This window comes from Anguilla anguilla, chromosome 8, assembly GCF_013347855.1.
Source record: "Anguilla anguilla isolate fAngAng1 chromosome 8, fAngAng1.pri, whole genome shotgun sequence".
NCBI lineage: Eukaryota > Metazoa > Chordata > Actinopteri > Anguilliformes > Anguillidae > Anguilla > Anguilla anguilla.
In genome coordinates, this window is record NC_049208.1 from 7,506,812 (window position 1) to 7,530,145 (window position 23,334).

General features: G+C 46.8%; 1 protein-coding gene across 1 annotated transcript; it reads left to right on the forward strand.

The window, feature by feature from the left end:
* Nucleotides 1–8,935: 8,935 nt before the first annotated feature.
* LOC118232724 (inhibin beta A chain-like) lies at nt 8,936–22,127 on the forward strand. The gene is made up of 2 exons (XM_035427781.1): nt 8,936–10,045; nt 21,302–22,127. Exons 1-2 carry the CDS (start codon nt 9,598–9,600, stop codon nt 22,084–22,086), a joined length of 1,233 nt encoding a protein of 410 aa, XP_035283672.1. The 5' UTR covers nt 8,936–9,597; the 3' UTR covers nt 22,087–22,127.
* Nucleotides 22,128–23,334: the final 1,207 nt, after the last annotated feature.

A 23,334-nucleotide genomic window follows, 5' to 3' on the forward strand; every position in this document is an offset into this window, starting at 1 on the left:
AATGCTTGTACTCATCCCATAAATTTACTGTGATCAAGTCAAGTAAAATTTGACCCCAAAGGGCAAAAAAAAAACAAAAAAAACAAATGAATTTATTTTAGTGTATTTCTAATCTTTTCACATATTTTTGAGTGTAGAATAGCTAAATACAGTCAGTGAGCACTTATATTTCACTTATATTTCACATTATACTGTATAATTGCCTGAGGACATATCAGTCACTGGCTTTGACGACGAAGAAAATTGAAATTTGAAAAGGTTCCCAAAGCAATTACCAAAAGCAACTCAGAAAAATATCAGAAACATAAGTTATCTTTCACAAAAAGCAGCATTTCCTCTAGCCCTGTAGCAGACTGCTCGGTCATTCCCGCCCCCTTGTTCAATCAGTCGTGTCCTCTTGAGTCACCCCCCTACCGCCTGGACCCCTTCTACTGAAGGTCTGATTCAGCCTCTCTCTTTCACCCATTGTGACATCATAATACATCTGGCCCGGGCGGTAACATAAAAAAAATAATAATTAAAAAAACCTCTGTGACATCATAAGAGGGGAGGAAAGGGAAAAAGATTTGAGTGTACATGTTATTAGAGGCTTAAAAAAAACTATGACTAAGCATGCCATTAATGCTGTATGCGTATGAGTTTGTGTGGCTGTCTGCAGCAGGCCAGTCATGTTGAAATCAGATTGAATCGTAAGTTATGTTCCTGTGTAAAACTCAGATTTCCATATATGGAAAAAAAGGCAATTTCCAGGCTGCACATAGCTTAACTTAATATACTGCTTGAAAAGTATGGTGCGTGCAATGTTTTTTTTGGATGTGTGTGTATGTGTGTGTGGGGTCGAGGAGGGAGATGGTTCGGAGGATCCATTCACATGGTCAAACAATGCGTGGTTGGAAAATCAAATCATTCTTTTGCCTCAACAAATATTTGAATATTCCTTTCAAAATTGTTCAGTCCCACACTGACATTAATTCTCTTTTATGTGTACACGGTGTTGTCTTTTATGTGTACACGGTATTGCCTTTTATGTGTACAAGGTGTTGTCTTTTGTGTGAACACGGTGTTGTCTTTTGTGTGTTCTTGGTGTTGGATTACATTCAGTCTACTCGTGATTGTCTGTGCCTGTAATAGATCTTACATGGGTGTCTCTTCTCAAAGGTGCTTGCTCTAAGCCCGAAACGTCCACCAGTGTTAAAGCAATTCACATTTGGATTTCCCAATGAAGTGCATCTATAAGCCTGATATCTGGCACATTCAGATTATTAAGACCAGAGGTTCTGTGGAAAATGACTACTAACAGTTACAGCAAGACACCTGCCATTCCATCAAATAAGAAAATAAATTAAAATTAAATAAAATGTATCCAGAAATGCGTAATAACAAGTCATCAGATATAAAAAAAAATAAATAAAAATTAAATCCAACCTATCAACCCCGCTTCAGAGAAATCTCTTGACGCGTAGGAGTGATTTGCCGTGGAGTGTGACTTCTTAGTGGGATGTGTTATGACGGCGGTTTTTAGGTCTAAAAATCAGGAACGCGTGACACACACAGCCCTCACAAACCTGGGGCCTCTGCTAAAAATACCGGAGAGGCACATGATGTGCCCCTGTGTGCGGTTCCTTATCGGAATATGACCGGCGCCTCCCAGAATAGCTGCCCCGTTTCTTCCCCAACCCCCCCCCCCCCGCCCCCCCCCCGCGCAAGTGCGGGAGAGCGCGCTTCTGGGGTTTGGTGCGGTCCGCCCTCGCCCCGCCCTGACGTCTTTAGGCGATGGCGGAGACCCTGCTGTGGCCGGCAGTGCCGTTAGGGTTGCCAGGTTTAGAATTTGTCAAAACCGGACATCGTGCACAGGTGGACATGAGGTGGGGAGCTGGGTACCTGGGGACCAAGGGGTGGGGGGAGAATGGGGGTGTTGGTGTCGTTGGACAGGGAGTGATGGAGACGCAACTTCATTGCAAACCATTTCTTCCATAGCTCTAAGCAGACGTTAAATTTTTCCAGTCGGGACCATTACATTACATTACAGACATTTAGCAGGCGCTCTTATCCAGAGCGACTTACACTACGTTTTACATTTACATTGCATCTATTTATACTGAAGCAATGCAGGTTAAGTACTTTGCTCAAGGGTACAACGGCAGTCTTCTAGCCAGGAATCCACATACCTGACCTGTACAAATACTTTGAAAACCTTATAAAAAACCGAACTGGTCAAAAACAGAACATGTGGCAACCCTAGCTGGCACTCACGTTTCAGATCAAAAGGATATTTGAAAAGGACTTGGGAGCAATAGTTGATCAAAGCCTTTCAGGTTCTGCACTCTGTCCTGTAGTAGTAAAAAAAGGCCAAAATGATGCTGGGATATATAGCTAGAAGTACTGAGTATAAATCAAGGGAACTCAACTTATACAATACTTTTGTCCGACCACATGTAAGAGTATAGTGTGCAGTTCTGGGGACCGTACTACAAGAAAGATATAGAGGCTCTTGAAAAGGTTCAAAGAAGGGCAACCAATTTGGTTCCTGGTATGAAAGTTATGAGGAAAGAATTCAGATGCTTAATCTTTTCAAGCTTAGTAGAAGAACACTTTGGGGCGATTTGATTGAGGTTTTTAAATAAATAAAGGGGATTAACAAAGCGAACTACTACAGATTCTTCAGGCTGAGATCTGTTATTAGAATGAGAGGGCATAAATGGAAATGAGGAAAAGGTCAATTCCGCACAGATGTTACTGAAGGAAGTTTTTTTTTTCATACAGAGAGTTGTCACTGTGTGGAATAGCGTGCCATGTCATGTGGCAGAGGCAGAAACTCTGGGGGTTTTCAAGACCAGGCTTGATACGGTGCTAGATACTATCTAGTTGTAGGCAGTTGCTAGGTACGCTTTAGAAAATGGCGAGCATTGTTGGGCTGAACGACCTGTTCCCATCATCATGTTATGTTATATTATGTTATGTTGTATCGTGTCATGTCTTGTCATGTTATGTTATGCTATCTACTCCATTCACATTCGGCACCACCATCTGACATTACACCCAGAGGGGACAGGTCAGTAAACAAGCAACGCTGTGATTCTACAGACACACTCAGGTTGCTGTAGAGAAATATTCCTACCTCACAGACATTTAGTGTTTGAGTCAAATTGCCTAGTAGGGTGTGCACTGACATACAGTATGACAACATGGCTGACATAAACGTGGAGTGCCTTAAACAAGCGCTCTCGTTGGTGGGGGTCGGGTCATGATGCTTATCAAAGCAACTAAAAAGCGAGAACATTTTCCCGTCGATCACATGCATGAGAAGTCTGGAGAGTGACTGCTGGCTACCTGAAGGTTACGACACTGCAGGCTCCAGAACGTGCGTGTTATCTTCTGTCAAACTTCTCATTGCACAAAAGGCCACCCTGCCGATGGTACATTCAAATTGGACTCGCTTCATAGTCAGAAATGCCATGAAGAGTACAACAAACTTGCACTTCACAGCAAGAAACACGATTTTACACGCTCCCGTTTTCGCATGTCCTCTTCTGTTTTTCTGAGTCGTTGGACCGTAAAAAATAGACTGAGCACCTTGTACTATAAACACTGATGAAATAAATAGGTCTTATTATCTGGTTTTTTGTTTGTTTAACCTGTCAACATTTATAGCCTTTTATAATCAACACATGGTGGTTGAGCCTGGTTTGTGCTTTGGAATACCCCAATGCAGTGAATCAGCCATAGCCTTATCATAAGAGTAAACAGGATGAGATTTCCCATGATCTCCTACACAGTCAACTGCAGCATTACCCAACACATCTTGCACTGCAGGCTGTCCCAGACTGAACTCCCCTGCAAGTAAAGTTCAAGCTCCGACCCTTTCTTCAGAAATGCTTTCATTATTATTGTTTTTCATTTGATCATATTATTTGTGTGGTTTTTAAGTGTCTCTGAATTATTAAAAAATTCCTTTCGAGCTCATCCCGTTCCTAGATTGGTCGAGATGAATCATCCAGTTCAGAATTAATCTAACATAAACACATGGAGGCAATTGGACACCACTAAAGGTCAACTGCATGGTGTTTACATTGGAAGTCACAGCACACACGAAAATGATTTAATACTCAACCCGAAAGGCATCGTGTCATTACACACAGTGTCAGGACACGACTGCGTCACAAAAATTTACCCTGTGATGTCAGTGAATGGTGAGACACACAAGCGTCTCTGACTCTCTTAGGCCACCGGATACTGACCTTGCAGACCTGGCTACCGTGGGATTTACCACAAAGACGCTCAGCGTCCGTGACTAGAGGAACCCCAGTGACACGGCAGTGAGAAGCAGACTTCCCAGCAGCTGTGTCGCAACCGCAAAACTTATGACAGTATTGTAGTGGCCTGTCCAGGTCACGGTACTGTAGACTGATTGCCACATTATTAGACCAGATTTCCTGTGGAAAACGTATGCATCGATAACCCCCCCCCCACGCCACTCCCCCACCCATCCAAATACGCACACAAACACACGCACAAGTACAGACACACTGAAAAATACACAAAATGATATGGTGCAATATGAATTCAATCCAGGCCAGAGGCTCCGCTATAGTGAGTCAATCTGGATTAATTCCAGGGCATACGTGATGCTGTGCCACAGTAAGTCAATCCAGATTCAATCCAGATTCAATCCAGATTCAATCCAGATTCAATCCAGATTCAATCCAGATTCAATCCAGGCCACGTGTGCATGTGCTGCTCTGCTATGCTAAGGACACTAAGGTCCCTCTCAGGAAAACTTCATTATGCACAAACCAATATACAGATATTCATAGTTTACTGGTCTCCTTTGGCACATATGACATCGCTCATGTTTCCATGACTCCCCCCCCCGAAATGGGACACCCCAAGCCATGGTGCAAGAGGGACCGCAAGCAGTGGTACAGTCCTGTTCAGACAAAAGGGGTGATGGGGGGAAGGGGGGGGGGGGTTTGCAACCAAAAGGACGAGCACACTGGCGGTATTCATACCTGTACCACAAAGCCCTGTGCCTCCCCTGAGACCCCCCCCCCATCCCCCTCGGATATGCTAACTGTACTCCTGGACTCTGACTGAACCCGTGCAGCAGAAACTGGACCCCCCCCTCCACTGGCAAATGCATCACATTTATCCATCCATCCGGCCGCCAGGTCCTGCTTCACTGGGCCGCTTGCATAGTTCACATTTTTTTACAGACTGACCACTTAGACAGCAGGCTTGCTTACTCAAGCAAAGCAGGTCAAGCACGTCTTTCTTTCTTTCTTTTTCTTTCTTTCTTTGTCCCAAAAGAGGAAAAGTACTGTACTGTGTACCTGTGTCCCAACCCCATGATCCACATCCCAATTCACAACTGCATTCACTCTGCTATCTAGATAACCAAAAGCTTACATTTAAATCTGAGCCACATTATTTATGCATTATGTACACACACATATATATATATGTATGTATATATATATATATATATATATATATATATATAACTAGTCTGAAAACATTATCATCTATAAAATAACATGAAAAAAAATAGCATGGCATCTGTCATTTTGATTTGACTTAAATATTACTGGTGTGAAGGGACCAATGGAGCCCCGATGTTTGAATGTGAAACTTTATTGTCCACACAGCACAGTGTAAAATTGCCTTTGGCTACACCAAAAAGAGAAACACACAAAAGCAGAAAAGTACAAAATACAAAAAACAATCCAAAAATAGTTCGCTGTTCAGGCCTACTTCATCTGCTTGTCAGTGTGCTAGACTGTGTTATCGGCTTATGGCTTATGCATTTCATAAAGTTTTCAAACCCATTCCACAGTGATCTGATAGGAGAACTGCTGTTCTTATCTGAGCATTCTAATCCTGATGTAACAAACACTGCCGGTAACTGAAAAAAAAACATTCCAATAAAAAAAGCTACTCCTAGAAGATAAAGGGCAGTGAGTTTGCGGGACACCGTGGGACAGGAGGCTTTGCTATACCCCTTTTCTGAACTGGGCAGCTGGGTGGAGATCACATCTGTCCCCTTTGCGTGCACAGCCCCTCTCCCTAAATGGGTGAGCCCCTGGGCTCAGGGCCCGCAGAGGCATACTGCCCCCCCCATCTCCAGGTACTGGGGTAACACCCCCCCCCCCAACTTAATGATGGGGTAACACCTCTCCCCAATGATGTCATGGCGGTGGGACCAGCATCCCTGGGAATTTGTGACTAGCCTCCCAAACAAACGGTTCCATGGGGCAGAGAGGACAGAGGAGTTATTGAACCTACGGAATCCCTCACTCAACTTGTTCGTTTGGAACCGCTGTTTTCAGTCAGGATGTACTATCACCTGCAGAGGACGCTGTGACGGCCAGCCAAGCACCTGTCATGATTATGGATTAGATCAAAGCTGTCCATCGCCAGCACTGCCTGAGCTGCTGTTCTTCTGCTCAGCGCTCAGAGCAGTGGCCTCCTGTATGCATTCATCTGCACTGCCACCGCTTCTACACGCTTACAAATGCGCATACATTAGCCCACAAGCATGCACGCACGTGCACACACACACACACACACACACACACACAAATGTGCATAAACACGGAGGCACACACACACACATTCACACATGCACACGTTCACCATCTCCAACCTCCTGGCGAACGTTATTTCTGTCACACACGCATTGGCCACCTCGTAAGCAGGGAATTACAGACGCATCAGTCGACAGGGAAAAGGTTAAATTCAAAACGACCACTTCAAATGACACGGTCTCTCTATTACCTCTTTGGTAACTGACCACCTGTTCATCACATCACAGAAGAAGAAAATGGAATCATAACAATGATTCTCCTGAGGTATGACTGCAGTAAGTTCATCTCCAGGGAATTATGCACTGGCTTATGCATTTAATGAAGTTTTCAAACCCATTCCACAGTAGATCTGATAAGAATACTGCTTTTCTACAGCCGAAGAGAAGGAGCATTTTAGGAAAGAAAGATACCGCGAAATGAGTTATGCATTACATTACCACTAGAGGGACCAGTTGAGTTAACTGTGAGCACTTTTCCCCTGCCAAACCAGCGATAGGATCTTTCATTTCTGCTGGTGTACTACAATGGCTGTATTTCATACAACTGAAAAGAAAAAAAAATCACTGGAAGATTAAGATGGGGGTATGTGTCGGGGGATAAGAAGTAGAGAACAATTGCTGCAGTACAGGTTTCAATTAGACTACTGAGTCAACGTTTCTCTTACAGTTGACAGGTATTATCCATTGTAAGACTGTAAAGTGTGTGTGTGTGTGTGTGTGTGTGTGACAGAGAGACAGAGAGAGAGGACATATCTAGGACAGAATCCATAAGTGTTTTTTGAAGTCAGTTTCATTTTCACATACCAGACATGGGTGGAGACCGTGTCAGTTTTCGCTGAAAGAAAACACATTTGTGTTTGTCTGTTTGCGTCCTCGAGGGAAAGGGGGACAGATACACTTGAGACGCCTTTGTGTGTTCATCTTTGGTCACGCGGACCATAAAGCGGGCACCATAATCCAAAACATCTGAGGACTTGTCCTCAGATAATTTGTGCTACCACAGGCAGACTGTAATACTTTCCCCCCCCATTACTGGGGACCACGGACACTGATGAATTTAACTCCGTAAAAAGTTGGACCAAGAAAAGGTAACTAATCACTTTGCAGTGAATGCATTTACAGAACTGCAAACTGTTAAACTTTAACAATAGCAACGGTCGCCGTGAGCGCAAACGAAAGGGGGAAACGGCCGACACTTCGACGGAACATTCTCCGGCGAGGACGTCTCATCCGATTTTTGGCCATGGGAAGCGGATGAACATTCTCAGGTCGGACCACCTCTGCGAGAGTCATCAGCTTCAAGCACCCGAATGCACGTATGCAGGTGGTCGGTGTGACCCGGTGTGATTCACTTAAGATCATAAAAGCCCTTGTTGTGGGGGCTTTAAAGACCCGGGGGTCGAGATGACTTCGCTCTTAAGTGCATTCCTCGTCGCTGGGGTGATTTAAAGCGGGGGTGAAAGTCATTTCCTCCTGTGTTTTTTTTTTGTGATTAAATTGTCTGCGACTCTGATGACAGCGCACGTTTTTTTTTTTTGTGATGTCAGACTGAGGTCCGCCCGTGTCACAGAGATTCCCAAAAGACGTCCACCAAGGGGAGTGCAGGAAGTGGCCCAGCCTTCTCTTCCTGGTGAATCCACGCGGTGCGAATTAATCACGAACTAAAAAAGGGGTACGCAGAAATCCTTTTTCCCCTTCCAGAGTGACGATACTGTGGTGCTGCAATTCTCAAAACTGGTCGTTTTTCTAAGTAAAGTCTGAATATGGAGAAAGATTTTTGAAATATTTAGAAACGTACATTCATGACGAAAAGCGGATCTTCCCATAGTCAAATGACCACAAACCACAGCGACCGAAGAGGAACTCAAAGAATTTGCGCTTATTTCATACCAAAATACATGAAGACCAACAGAGAGGCAAGCTGGTAATCTGATAAGCAGGCAGACAGACAGACAAACAGACAGATATATGACTCACCTCACACTTCAAATGACAGCTATACTGTATGTCATGCAGCTATACGCTGAATGTGTCATACGGCACGAAAGGCTTGGCATGAGTGAGAAACAGTAAAATAGAAAAGATATTGTTAAGCGTGGCAAAGGGAATTATTTTTTTTTTTTTACATCACTCCTGTGTCAAACGAACACATGGTTAATTCAACAAACAAAAAAAGCCCCTTGCCAACACTGGCGGAAAAGATGATATGTAATCTGTCGGGTGACTGCCAGAAAAGAGAGAGAGAGAGAGAGAGAGAGAGCGAGAGATGAAAAAAAGTGGTGAGTCAGTAATAGTGAGTGAGATAGTAGTGGAGAGAGGGAGGAGGGAGGAGGGAGGGAGAGAGGTATAATTACAGTCAGGGAAAGAGAGAGTGAGAAGTCCAGAGAGAGCGAGAGAGAGAGAGAGAAAGAGAGAGAGAGGGAGAGAGCATTAACCCAGCCCACTTCCACAAAACCATTCAAGTCCTACAGACTGAGCACTACTAGACTTCTCCAGAGCTCTGAACATCCCTGGGGCAGCAGAGAAGCAGAGTATCCCGCGCGCCGCTCAAACTTTCCCGAGGACCGGACGAGACCGCAGAAGGACGAGACCAGACCTGTAAATCTCTCAGCTCCAGCCTGCCGTTCTTCCTGCCAAAAAAAGAAAGAAAAAAGAAAAAAAAACAAACAACAAAAAAAAACTTCTTCAAAGCAGGATTATACTTTTTTTTTTTTTTTTAAAGAAAATTTACTTTTTGATTCGATTAACTGCAACAACTTTTTTTTCTCTTCTTCTTCTTGCTTGTCACACACATACAGGTAGACACAGGCACACACACACACACACACACAAACACACGTGCACACACACACACGCACACACGTACTGCGCTCACACACAGTTTGTAAATTTTAACTCGGCCAGCGTTGGCGCTCCGCGGCAGTAGCGGCAGAGCGGGAGAGGCGTCAGCTGCGTTCGCCAGTCGCTTCTGTCAGCGCCGCTCGTCAGAGTCTCCAGGGCACCTCCCACCGAGGATGTCTTCATTGGCCCTGTTGAGTGGAATGTTGTTGCTCCTCTCCGGGATTTCGGCTGCGGGCTGCTCCCCTGCGCCTCCCGGCTCGCCGTCAGAGGAGGCGGCGGCGGCGGCGGCGGCGGGCGGGGGCGGGGCCGAGGGCGAGCGGAGCCCGTCGGCCACGGCCTGCCCGTCCTGCGCCCTGGCCCGGCTCCCCGAGGAGCCGTCGGCTCGGCCGGACATGGTGGAGGCGGTTAAGCGGCACATCCTGAGCATGCTGCACCTGAGCGAGCGGCCCAACATCACGCGGCCCGTGCCGCGCGCCGCCCTCCTCAACGCCCTGCGGAAGCTGCACGTGGGCCACGTGGGCCAGGACGGCAGCGTGGAGATCGAGGACGAGGGCCAGCGGCACGCCGAGATCAGCGAGCAGGCCGAGCAGACCTCCGAGATCATCACCTTCGCCGAGGCCGGTGAGTCCCTCCGTCCGTCCGTCCTTTTGTCCATCCGTCCGTCCACACGGGTGTTTATAATGCGTGAGAATGTGTGGTGCTGTGTGCAGTACGTGGCCGATAAGTGGCCAGCGTCTGTCCGTCCGTCTATCTGTCCGTCCGTCCGTCCGTCCACGCGGGTGTTGAAAGCCCGAAACCCGTGATGCTGTGTATGGTAGCCTACGTGGTCGGGCGCGGCGAACCCACGGCCGAGCTGAGGGAGCTGTCAGACGGGTCCGTGAGCGCAACGGGTCTTTCGAGGAAAAGCTCCCTGACAGAATGATTGGTCGGTTTAAGGAGAGGCTGATGCCAGAGGTAGCAGCAGGAATCTTGATTCCCCCAGCAGATGTTAAGAGATTAAGGGAAACCTGTTGACATGAAGGGAGAACGTCTCCACGGGATGGGGACGGCGATTACTAAACACACCCATCCCCCTCCTTTTCGCGGGACCGGCTTACCTCTCGCTGTTTAAAAGAACCGGGCAGCCTTCATCTGTGAAGCCCCCTTTTTTTTGGGGCATACACTACACTCATACACTTGGGCTCAGGCTAGCGTACATGCTGTAAAACAGTTTACTGTCATTCCCTGCAGCAATTTTACACTTTCTAATACCGCTCAGAAGTTGTAGAAATTTCCACCTTCTTTCCCAGGCAGTTAAAACTGACAATGGCAAACTGCAGCTCGTGATGTGTAAAAGAACTTTGCCGCTGGTGCTCTGAAATGTCCTGTCCTTAAAACTACTGTGCAAGGTTTACCCAATGCGCCCAGCGTGAGGTGCTTTGATCCTTAGTGCAATTCAGCTTACATAACACTCTTGAGCTGACTTTTAAAATAAAAGCACGGGATGTAGAAGTTAAAATTTTATAGGACTGTTTGTTCCGTTGGTCGGGATAATTTCCTCTCGTTTGATCGATTGCAAGAAAATCACCTTACTTTGTGAAATTATTGCTCGGTAGGTCTGTGAACATTTACACGAACAAAGAGTGCCAACATCCTCGTGCTAGGGACTTCAGAGGGACCTTATGAAAAAAAGTAGACTGTAACGCCGGAGGAGATAAGTCATTATAGTGAGGGACGACTATATTTAGCCTCTTTCTCTTTTCCGAGGTACAAAATTGGAACGCAAAGCTCAGGACGTGCTCGAACGATGAGTTTTTTTTTGTGCCGAGCTCACGCCTGCATTCTTTTAGATTTTTTTTTTTAGCGATAGCCTCTTCTCCCTCAGGTGTGATGTCGGGCGGGCTGTTATGGAGCGCGTTAAACTTAGCGGTGCGGAGTGTTCCCGTTTGAGGCACACTCCAGAAAGACGCCGGCGATGTCATCCGACATCCGTGCGTGGACTGGTGCTTACTGTACCTTGTCACTTTCGGAACAGGCTTAATTTAAACACAGAAGAAATCAAGTCTTTGGAGAGCAAAAAATGAGAGCAATATGAATCAAAAGAAGGGGACCGTCACACAAAGAATTAGGGGGCGGGGGGGGGGTCGAAGGCGGGGGGGGGGGGGGGTTGTTACTTCCAATAAAACAAAGCCTGTAGAACTGAAACGTGTTGATGTCAAAACCAAGGCGCAGTCTACTTCTGTTGGACAGACACTGTGAATGCGCTTCTTCAACAAACGTCTAAAAACGCTTTACAACAGGAAATTCCCAGATCGCGATACCCACAGGAACCAGGAAGTACACGAGACAAGCATCGCCATCAGGAATGAATTCGAAGCGATAATTATACAATTAACACATTAAATGCTGACTGAACACGGATTTAAAAAAAAAACAAAAAAAACATCCATTTCCCCCCAACCCTCCCGTTTCCAAACACACTCAAAAGTTGGTTGTGCGTAAATCACACAGAAAACGCTCGTTGAGTTGACCGCCCGTCCGTAACGAGGACATCAGCCGCACCGTCTTCGCGCGAATTCCTCAGGATGCGTCGTTAAACCCCCCCCCCCCCCCCCCCCCCCCCCCCCCCGCACAGAATCCGCGCGTTCGCTCCGGTGGACGGGCGCCAACAGCCAATCGCTGAAGACTTCGACGAGTTCGCCGCTATTCTGCGTCCCTTCAAAACATCCGGCCGCCCTCTTTTCCGTGGGGCCGAGGGACGGTTTGGGGACGGGGGGGCGGGGTGGGGGACCTATTTACTCTCGTTCCAGCTTCCCCGCGACGCGCTGTGATGCGCAGGTCCTTGCCTGGAGATAATGACGGCTGTCTGGCGTCCGCTCGGCTTGCCGGCCTCGGTAATGATAGCATGGGAGCGACGGTCAGGAAAGAGAAGCTCCTTCCCATACTCAGCTCAGCTGAGGGCGCACGCAAACGAACTTACTTCGCTTTAATTCAGAGCGAACACTTTTTTGTGTGTGTGTGTGTGTGTGTGTGTGTGACAGTGCACGAAATTTGTCGCTCAGCTGTAGCCCCGTCGGGCAGGGCGGGTAACGACAAGCGCCACCAGGGTGCCTGCTGGGTGTTCCCCTCTTCCGTTTTTTTTTTTACTGCTGTGTGATTTATACACTCTTCTAAATCTACAGAATGCGCGCGTGTGTGTGTGTGTGTGTGAGGAACCTCAGCGGTCCTGCGTGTGTAGGCGGTAGGCGCCGGGCGCCAACGCTCGGCACGTTTTAAACTGTGGTTTGGAAATTTACGCCAGTGCATTAAACAGGAATGCCAACAACACTGCACGCATAGTAGGATTAGCATTCATTAAAAACAACACTGCCAAGTAACACTGGTGTTACAATGATAATACCGGATAATAATACCACCCTGACCTCACCCCCCTTTAATTGGACTGGGTGTCTATCAGCGTTTCTGTGTAATGGAATTCCACTGGAATTGCACCATTGGGGATCATCAAAACACAAAAAAATGTTTTCTGTTTTTTATTGTTCACTGATTAAAAGAAAAATCTAATAGCTGTCTCCCATTACTGTACATGTGATACTGAAATGAAAACACTGGAGGAAGGAGCACACAACAGAGACAGGGGCAGCTGCGTTTCCCCCACGCCGCCTGCATCAGTGTTTCTCTCCTCTGTTTCTTTTGCTAGATAATTTCTTCATAACACGGAGGACCAGAGCCTCTGCTCCACATGGAGCTCGGGAGTAACCTTGCTTGTTTGAATGGTATCAGTTTTATTGTGACTCAAAACAAGCCCCGGCTGCACTCCGCTGTTTTAAAACTCAACCGTGGGGAAGCCAAACTCAAGAGCGTGCTCAAGCGAGAGCGAGAGAGAGAGAGAGAGAGAGAGAGAGAGAGAGAGAGAGAGAGAGAGACTGGCTCCCACACAGGACAACAAATTAATGCAAAACAACTCAAACAATGAGGCTGACCTCTCTGCTATAAAGAAGGCCAGTGAAGTAGAGCTTCACGTTCTTGGGAAATAAGAGCAGTCTCTTATTTCACAGTTACCCTAATGTGATCTCATGGGAAAATAAAGAAAATTAAATCACTTAACCAATGTGTTATTTCTAATTATCTCGGCGAGCGACTTAAAAACACCACCATTGATATCACCTTCGAGAGAAAGCATCGGGTTAGAATACCTTTTTTTAAAATATTTATCAAATAGTTCAGGTGTGGAAGTTCTCACTGTTCATATGACATGATGCCTGATATTTAAGTAAGGATATAAAGTTTTAATTAACAGCAGGTATTCATTACCGCTGCGCTGGGTGTACTGTTACACGGAGAATGAACAAAAAAAAAAAAAATAGCTTTAAGTTTGAGCTCTCGTGTAACACACACCCACAAAACTCCGAGCTAAGTTTCAAAAGCTGGTATCCACCTAATCCTCCGATGAAGAAAGAGCCTGTGACGACACGTTCTGTCACAGCCTGCTTACATAAATGTGCATGACAATGCCTCTGGGCTATAAATAGGCTTTGAATGAACTGCAGATTTAAAAAAAAAAAAAAAAAAAAAATTGACCTACTCAAATATTTATGAAATTAGGAGAATTAACGATGTGCAGGGGGATGAGTTCCAGCCGGGCCAGCCCACAGGACCGTAGGCAAGGCGTAATTGCTTCATTCAATGAAATGCAGGTTCCGGTAATTGCTTTGGGCTGTGCAGCCAGCGGGAAGGAGGGTCCGTGGGCGGGGGCTACCTGTATGAGGCCTCTCCTTATTGGACCACAGCTTTGAAGGCTGGTAAAGGGAGAGGGAGGGGGATAAAGAAAGAAAGAGAGACAGAGAGAGATAGAGAAAGAGAGAGAGAGATGCTTGCCAATTTCACAGCCATTTGCTCTCCCGAATGAAGTCATAAATTAGACGCGACGTCGCTAGCGGAATTCTGGTGTGCGCGCCGGTCCTTCCGTTGCCGTGGCACCCCGGCTCCTGTTGCTCATAATCGCTCGGATTCGTTTACGGTCACGCCCGTGGGACATTGCGCAAAAGTCAAGATGAAAGGGCCTACAAATTGCGAGCAGTCGGTCGTTAGCGTGCCCCGCCATTGAAGGGGGGGGAAAAAACCTCTGCGACATGTGTTCCTCATCCCCGCTGACCTGGCGGGGCAGTTATGGGGAGTTTTGCAACTGAAAGTGATGCTGGGTGCTGAGTCACCATCGCTGGCAAACCCAAGATCGGGGTCGTCCAACATTATCTGAACTGGGCCGGTGCGGGTGCAGGGTGCAGGTTTTTCGTTCTAGCCCAGCTCCGTGATTCCACCTGATTCAACTAATTAACTAATCGTGGTCTTTAATCAAGACCTTGATAAGTAGAAGCAGGCCTCTTAGTGTTGGGCTTAAACAAAAAAACCACCCAACCTGACCCTCTTTGGATAAGAAGAATCACAGTCAAGTATTCTCTAAACCAGGGGTCTCAAATCAAGATTCTGGAGGGTCTGCTGTGTCTGTTGGTTTTCTATGTGTTCCTGCACTTATATGCTTCATTTAAGTCTCTGATTGGCTAAAGAGTCTGCACACCTTTCTTTTCGAGGCCTAAACTGGCTATTGATTGAAAGGAAATCACAAGACTGTGGGCCTCCAGGACGGGAGTTTGAGACCCCTATGCCAAATCGCTGCTGTCCAGAACATCATAGGGACTGAAACCAGAACAAGCCCACAAAATGTGCGCTGTCCTTTTGAACTACGTCGCTTAGAAGTTCCGCGATCCTGTTTTTAAAAGGTGCACATCTACTTATGATACTTTATTTTTTTAAACATTTTTTTTAAACTTTTGTTTTTAGTATGACTATTAAGTTGCAAGACCGCAATATTTTAATTCCATTCTTATTTTCCCAGCTTGACAGTGTACTTATCCAGAAGGGAACTGTGTATTCTGTGCTCATCGATCGGTTTTTATAACCCAAGGACTTTTCTCAATGAAAGATATCAAATCAGAAATCAAGTCAAACATTGACCATGTGTCCACATTAACTTCCACTAGAAGGTCAATCAATTGAAACTTGTTGTCGTTCCATGAGAAACATAGTGCCCTCGAGCAAGCAAACAAACTTATATTCGCAAAAGAACTGCACAGTATAATTTAAGCTAAAATTCCAATGCAACTATTCAGTGTAAAATCATGGAAGTAATCTATTCGTTTGGGTTCTCACTGCCTGGTGTCACTGTAGTTGCAGAGTTTCACTCAAACATAGCATATTTTTCATATTTTTGATGGCGGTTTTACTGCGTCATCAGTGACAAGAACACCTCATTGGATATTGCATGAACATTAACATCTTTTCTCATTTGCACATGCATGAATTGATGAAATTGCTATTTCGCAAAAAAGAAGCAAGCGACTTTGTGCACTGGTGCGACTTTCAGCCCTTTACTAAATCCCTTTGCTATAAGCTGTACTGGGCAGTGTAAACATCTATCACTTCCCACAAAAGGCTAATGAAAGGTTGAATTACCACTTTCTGAGAACTCAGCCCACCCCACCCCCCCCCCCCCCCCACACACCTCTTCACCACCACTGTGTCATGTCCAGGTTTATGCATATGCAGCCCATCAAATGGTGAGGGAAAGTTCTGTGTGTTTCTGTGCTACCAGGGAGAGAGGGGGAGGGTCAGGGGGGTGGGGGGGGCGCAGGATGGAGGGGATGGGGGGTGGTGGGGTGGGGGGGGGGGGAAAGGAGCCAAAGAGGTACAGTATAGATCTTTTTCGGAGCTGGCAGGCGGCTGAATGGATGTGCAATGCGATATGGGCCCAGCGTCGTTTCCCTCGCTCTTCCCGAACTGTCGCAACCCTCATTCGATCGCTCGTCTCGCCCGCTGCTTCCTGCAGGGCTTGGCGGTCGTGCCTGCGCTCGCGTATCTCAGCACAATGAGGCCCCGTCGTAATCGCCAAGAGCATGATCACCGCCATTGTTGTCACCATTGCCATTAGTGTTTTAGCACGCTTTTTAAAGAAGAAAAAAAAGAAAAAAACCATCACAGCCGTAAAGGTGAGGTATGGTTTGGAGTGCCTCCAGGTTTGGAACGTTCGTGCATTCACGTGCGCGCCTTGTTTGGGTGAGGTGACTCATTTATAGTGTCACACCAACCAGACAACAGCGTGGCCTACAATCCTATAGCCAGGAGGGCCTACCAAAATTAGTCAATGCATGCCGAGTGGACTTTCAGTCAAAGATACGTCACAAACATTGCTGCAGCTTTCTATTAACTTGTAAGAAAAATAACACATCGATACTTCTGTGTGCTACCTCAAATCCCAGTAGATGGAAAATGTTAGTGAGTTTGGCAATTTCTCACTGAAGGCCATGTATACACTGGCCTGCCCTTCTAAATACATGCCTCTTGTAGTTCATGTTTGATTATTAGAGGTGAGAGAACTAAAGCATGAGAGACGGAGAGAGAGTGGGACAGAGAGAGAGAGAGAGAGAAAGAGAATGAGAGCAAGAGAGAGTGTCAGAGAAAGAGAGTGAGAGAGAGAGACAGAGAGAGAGAGAGAGAGAGAGAGAGAGAGAGAGAGAGAGCCGTCTCCACAGGCCAGGGGAAACGGAGGAGGTTACGTGACCGCTGGCACGGATGACCTTTGGCACACATGCAGCACTTGTGTCCCGGGCGGTGGCACCTCCAAGTGCCCTCCTCGGGGACCGCCAGGGCCACTTCAGCCATTCCAGATGCCAGGGCAGCTGTCCCCTCCAGCCCCCCATCCCGGGAACGCTCCGCTCCTCCCCTGTCACTCAAATCCTCAGAGTCCCGTCAGCGCCCAGCACGGGGGGTCTGAGCGGTTCGTTGCCCACCGAGTGGTTCTGATTGCGGGTGCGGCGATACGGCACCACGAAACGAGGGCTGCATGACAGAAGAGGCCAAGAGCAGAATGACCCAAAGATAGTAAGCTCCTTATTCAGGAGCGAAGGATTTTCATGATTGCTGCTGCTAGAGAGAGAGAGAGAGAAAGAGAGAGAGAGAGTGAGAGAGAGAGAGGGAGAAGGAGAGAGGGAGAGTGGGAGAGAGAGAGGGAGAAGGAGAGAGGGAGAGAGAGAGAGAATAAAACAAATGAAGCTTTCAGCTGTGTGGGCAGTGCCCCTTTTGTTTCCTGCTTGTGATCGTGTTTCATCAACGAACAAGTCAGGCACAAAGGGAAGGAAACTCAATCCTTTTTGGCGATAAAAAAGAGTTATGTGCAGTTATGAATGCGCAGAGAGCACTTGCTTTCAAACTCTGGACCACTCTGCGCTCCTAAAGAAGAGTTATAGGCAGTTATGCGTGAGCAGAAGGGCTCGCTTTCAAACTCCGGTACGCTCAGTCAGTATACTCCTAAAGATGTTATAAGCAGTTATGAATGAGCAGAGCACTTGCTTTCAACTCACTTTCAAACTCTGGTGCACTCAGCGCGCTCCTGGCCAGTAAGAACAGTGTGCACTTCTGTGCAAGTGCAAGTGTTTGCTTTCTAACTCGTCGTTTGTCAGCTACGTGGAGTGAATCAGGAACAACGTCACATAAGGAGCTGGGAGTAGAGAAGTGGAGGGGAGGTGGTGTGCACCTGGAGCTGCCTATCAGCAGTCGCCTGCTAAGACCCAGCAAGGCATTTTTTGTCATTTTCTGTAGGGGACATGAGTTTTGGGTCTTAATCTCAAGAACCATATATGTTCTACTGTGCTGAAACCTATACTACAACTGGCATTCAATAAAAATAAAACAAATCATGTATTTTTTAACGATTTTCACTGCAACACTTTTTTTTTCATCCAGGACCCTTTATTATAGAGTTACATGGGGGAAAAAAAAAACTTTTATCTGCCAGGTCTCAGAAGGGTAGGGGCACTAGTGGAGGTTTGGGGGGGGGGGGGGGGGTGTTTAACCACTATAATCGACATAAGGAGCAGGATTATTGAACACAACATAGAGGGTTGGACGTGACAGGGAATCCCACTGATGGTTTGTTAACCTGTCAGGTCCTACTGCTGCTGTCCGCCCTCCCCCCACCCTACAGAAAGACATAATAGGAATGCTATTTTCCAGATTTCTGTCTGGGACAGCTGCGCAAACTGCACTCTCATGGCCTGGTTGTTGAAAGTATACAGTACATCTCTGTAGCCCCATGGCTGCCCAACCCTGTTCCTGGAGATCTTTCCATCCTGTAAGTTTTCACTCCAACCCTAACAAAGTACACCGTATTCAACAGCTAGAGATTCTGTTGAGCTGCTTAACCAGTAGAATCATGTGTGCTGAATTAGGGTTGAGAAATCTATGGGATGGTAGATCTCCAGGAACAGGGTTGGGCAGCCCTGCTCTAGCTGTTGAATGAGGCGTGTTTTGTTAGGGTTGGAGTAAAATCCTACAGGGCGGTTGGTAGATCTCCAGGAACAGGGCTGGGCAGCCCTGCTCTAGCTGTTGAATGAAGGTTTTCACTCTAACCCTTTGTTAGGGTTGGAGTGAAAAACCTACAGGACTATAGCTCTCCAGGAACAGGGCTGGGCAGCCCTTCTCTAGCTGTTGAAAGAGGTGTGCCTCCTTAGAGTTGGGGTGACAACTTAATGGGACGGTCGGTAGATCTCCAGGAACAGGGTTCGGACTGCCCTGCTGCAGGATCTCTTCTCTGCCGCTTTCAGAAGTGACCTCGCCGGCGAGGTTTTCGAGGCCAAACACCCCCTCGCCGAGTACGAAGGCCGCGCTCGGCTCCGAGGGGTCGCGGTTAATGCCGTCACCTGACCGGGCACCGAAAAACGGAGGCGTAGCGCACTGACTCGTAGCGGCGAATCGTTCAAATACCGCAACAGTCGCAGCTGTGTTTGGACAGCTCCGCGATGGCTGTTTACTTTACGAGCAGACTAATGTTATGGCATTGTTACTGTTACGGCCTGCATTAAGGATGAAAAAATGTTTTCTTATCTCATAAAACAGCCCAGCGGCAAGAGTTGTGTGAGCGCCTCGGAACAAGCTGGAAAACGGCAGACCATAATGCCTTTTTAACAGTATTTACTGTGTCTGTCTCAAAAAAGTGGTGGTTCATGATAAATACTCTTCGTTGCTTACTCAGTTTGAGACCTGACGGAGCTCCTCTGTAAATTTTTTGCTGGGAACGTATCCTCTCGTCCACAGAACGACTGTTTACCTTTGTAAAATATATGTGAATAATTTCCCGAAGGCTCACGCATTTCATCATTTTCTATAACGTTCTCAGCGTATAAATAACTTTCTAGACAGTGGAATACGCTAAAAGACTGGATTCCATAAAATGGAAAATATAGGGCATATGCAAAAAGAAATAAAATAGATCTATGAAAGCTGGACTTCAGCTCAGTATGTTTTAGTTTTTTATGGTGTCCTTGAAATGCGGCCTTATCATTGGCTGAGGTCAGTGATTGTTCTCCTTACATTCTGCACATGCAGCCCAGCCCTGCCCTGTACTTTTTTACTGGTTTCCAGGTCTTACTGTACAGGGTTACCTGAGAAGACAAGGTCAAAGGCGATACCTCTGGTCGCTTGTTAAACTCTCCATTATATCCTTTCAAAAGCAATTCTGTGGTGCAAATTCAAGAGGGACAGAGAGAAAAAATGGCTGCCTAATACCCACTTACGTGGACCGGGTTAGATACTCAAGGGGCACATTAGGCTGTTTACAAAGATAGTATGACACATATTTTTGAGCGTATGGAATTGGATCACTCCAGGAAATTCCTGGTGAGAAGAAACCAATGAAACCTAGTATTACGTAAAGAGACAACCGATAGGCGATGCGTGTGATTACAGAGGGTTATTTACGCGAGTTTATCGCGCGATTATAAACGCACAATGGCGGGAGGGTAGAGGCACGCCTGTTGAGCCGTGAGCTGTTGGGACCAGAAATCGGCAGTTTTTTTTTTTTTTTTTTTCTGAAACAGCTCCTCCAAAAGGGGGCCCACAAGGTCCCTGGTCCCACGGAGTCGTAGGATCAGATTCGGGGGGTGACTTTTTGGTGTATCCTTGGGCGAGGTTCTTTACCTCAATTAGTCCACTCCCCTCTCTCAAAAAAAAAAAAAAAAAAAAAAAACATCACATAAATGGATTACAGATTGTTTAAAACCGAACGCTGCAAGTTTAATAGCGCGTTGCAGTCCGCAGTCAAGTGCACGGTATTGGTAAAGCCCTTGTCATAATATGACACGCTTTGTATACACAGCGGCATACCAGAATTGTAGGTCCAGGAAATGTTTTGAGGGGGATAGAGGTGTTGACGAAGAACTGCAGACGGAGATGCTGACTGTAAAAGTTATTAGTGCAGACAAGTAGATAAGTGATTGGGGCTGGACTCTTGGTGTTTATTCCTCTGTCTTTTTTTTTTCTTCTCCTTCGGCTTGAATTTGTTCAGCTGTTTTTCCTCCGCGAACATTTTTGGTGACGCACGCTGTGGAAACAATGGACTCCACTGTGCCTTGCAGTCAAACAACCAAACAGCTTCCTTTTCCCTGTTAACATCTATGGCATGATGACTAACGAAAATAAGAAAAAGATCAGCAGCAACTCTAGTCATTGTAGAATTTGGCCACACAATGCTTGGCGTGAAAAAAACATCAGTGCAGGTAATCCGCTTGTTGGCATGTTGGCATGGTTATCGGCACGTATCAGCAAACCATTAAATATTCCATCCATCCATCCATCCATTATCTATACCCGCTTATCCTGGGCAGGGTCGCGTGGGGTGCTGGAGCCCATCCCTGTGCGCATCAGGCAAGAGGCAGCAACTTGACTTTTTACGGCACTTGACTTCGAATAGCCACGACGGTTTAAGGGCTACCAGTTAGAACTGGAATGAAATGGAAACGTGCTTAATGTCCAGATTGCTAACTGTCCTCTTCCCTCTCCCTCCTCCAGGCGACTCCAGCGATTCCGTCAACTTCCACATGTCCAAGGATGGCAACGACCTGTCGCTGGTGGAGCAGGCCAACGTCTGGCTGTTCCTCCGGCTGGCCAAGGGCAACCGGAGCCGGGCCAAGGTCGCCGTCCGGCTCCTGCACCGGCAGGAGGGGCCCGACGGGCGGGTCCAGGAGGTGTCCGTCGCGGAGAAGACGGTGGACACGCGCCGCAGCGGCTGGCACACGCTGCCCGTCTCCGGCACCGTCCAGGCCCTGCTGGACCGCGGCGGCAGCACGCTGGGCCTCCGGGTGTCCTGCCCGCAGTGCGCCGAGGCCGGGGCCACGCCCGTGCTGGCCGACGCCCCCAAGCGGGAGCGGGAGCAGTCGCACCGGCCCTTCCTCATGGTGGTGGTGCGGCAGGCGGGCGACCAGGGACACCGGCGCAGCAAGCGCGGGCTGGAGTGCGACGGCAAGATCCGCACCTGCTGCAAGAAGCAGTTCCACGTCAACTTCAAGGACATCGGCTGGAGCGACTGGATCATCGCCCCCTCCGGCTACCACGCCAACTACTGCGAGGGCGACTGCCCCGGGCACGTGGCCAGCATCACCGGCTCCTCGCTGTCCTTCCACTCCACCGTCATCAGCCACTACCGCATGCGGGGCTACGCCCCCTTCACAAACATCAAGTCGTGCTGCGTGCCCACGCGGCTGCGCGCCATGTCCATGCTCTACTACGACGACGAGCAGAAGATCGTCAAGAAGGACATCCAGAACATGATCGTGGAGGAGTGCGGCTGCTCGTAGGCTCCTCCGCCCGGGGGCCTGGGCCGCGGGGGGGGGGGGGGGGGGGAGGGGGAGGGGGAAACGATCGGTACATGAATAAACGTACATTTTTAAAAAATGAGTTAAAATTGACGACAAAAAAAAAGTTATAAAAAAAGACAAACGGAGGATGGACGATTGACTTTGCCAACGGTCCTCTTGGAAGGAGACTCACAAAAAGTGTTGTTTTTTTAATTATTATTATTATTATTATTTTGAGACTCGCTGACCCGACGCTGATTTGTTTTCAGTCGTTATTGAACCTTATGGGGGGTATCTCTGTGGCACTTTCATATTAAAAAATTAAAAAAAAAGAAAAGAAAAATAAATAAATACATAATATATTTTTTTTACAAAAAAAAAAGGGCGCAAGAAGAAGAGAGAATATTTATGTTGCGGAGGTGAGGTGCGATCCCCTCTTCTCTGCACTGCAAACGAAAAAAGACCGCGTCGATGAGGTGCCTGAATAATCTCAAAACTATGCAACTTGTCAAGTATTACGATGTGATTTTGTTTTTTTTTTTTGTTCGTTTTTTGCTTTGGAATTGTTTACCTTTTCAAACTAAGAGGAAGACTTTTTAATACTTTTTTTCACGTTACATTGTTTTTGTTGTTGTTGTTGAAAGATACTTGAAAGAAACAAGTTTGACCAGCTGCTGGAGCCAAACATTTGTCGATTTATTATTATTATTATTATTATTATTATTATTATTATTATTATTATTATTTCTTGCCATTATCATGTTTTGTTTTTGAAAAACGTTCTGAACGTTGACATTTTGCACTATAACAACATTGTGTTCAGCCTATTCAAAGTTTTTAGAAGGGGTGTGGCATTTCAGAATGTACAGGACTACAGAGCACATACAGTACGTGAATGAAGGGAAGGAGATGTAGAGAAAGAAAGCAGAAGAATATTCACACATTTCTTAATATTATACTTCACTTCGGGCAACACCAAAGAGTTTGTGTGAGTGAAATCGAGAGGCCATTTTAGTGTAGTTATTTTTGAAGAAGACCAGCTCTGTAGAGCATCTAGTCTTTTGTTATTTGTCCTCTCGTGTGTGAGAGTGAAAACTGACCTGCCCATTGCTCCCCCACCACCACCCCACCACCCCAAATCTCGGACCCAAGCACATTGTCGTAATGTTCTCATTTATTATTTGAACACGGTTCATTGATGAGAAACAAAAAAGCACTTATGACCAACATGCGTGTGTGTATGTGTGT

Excerpts from the sequence above, each read along its gene's own strand:
- LOC118232724 (XM_035427781.1), top strand. The coding sequence starts at position 9,598 with ATGTCTTCATTGGCCCTGTTGAGTGGAATGTTGTTGCTCCTCTCCGGG. Across the intron at positions 10,046-21,301 it reads CATCACCTTCGCCGAGGCCG|GCGACTCCAGCGATTCCGTC; the intron begins GTGAGTCCCTCC and ends TCCCTCCTCCAG.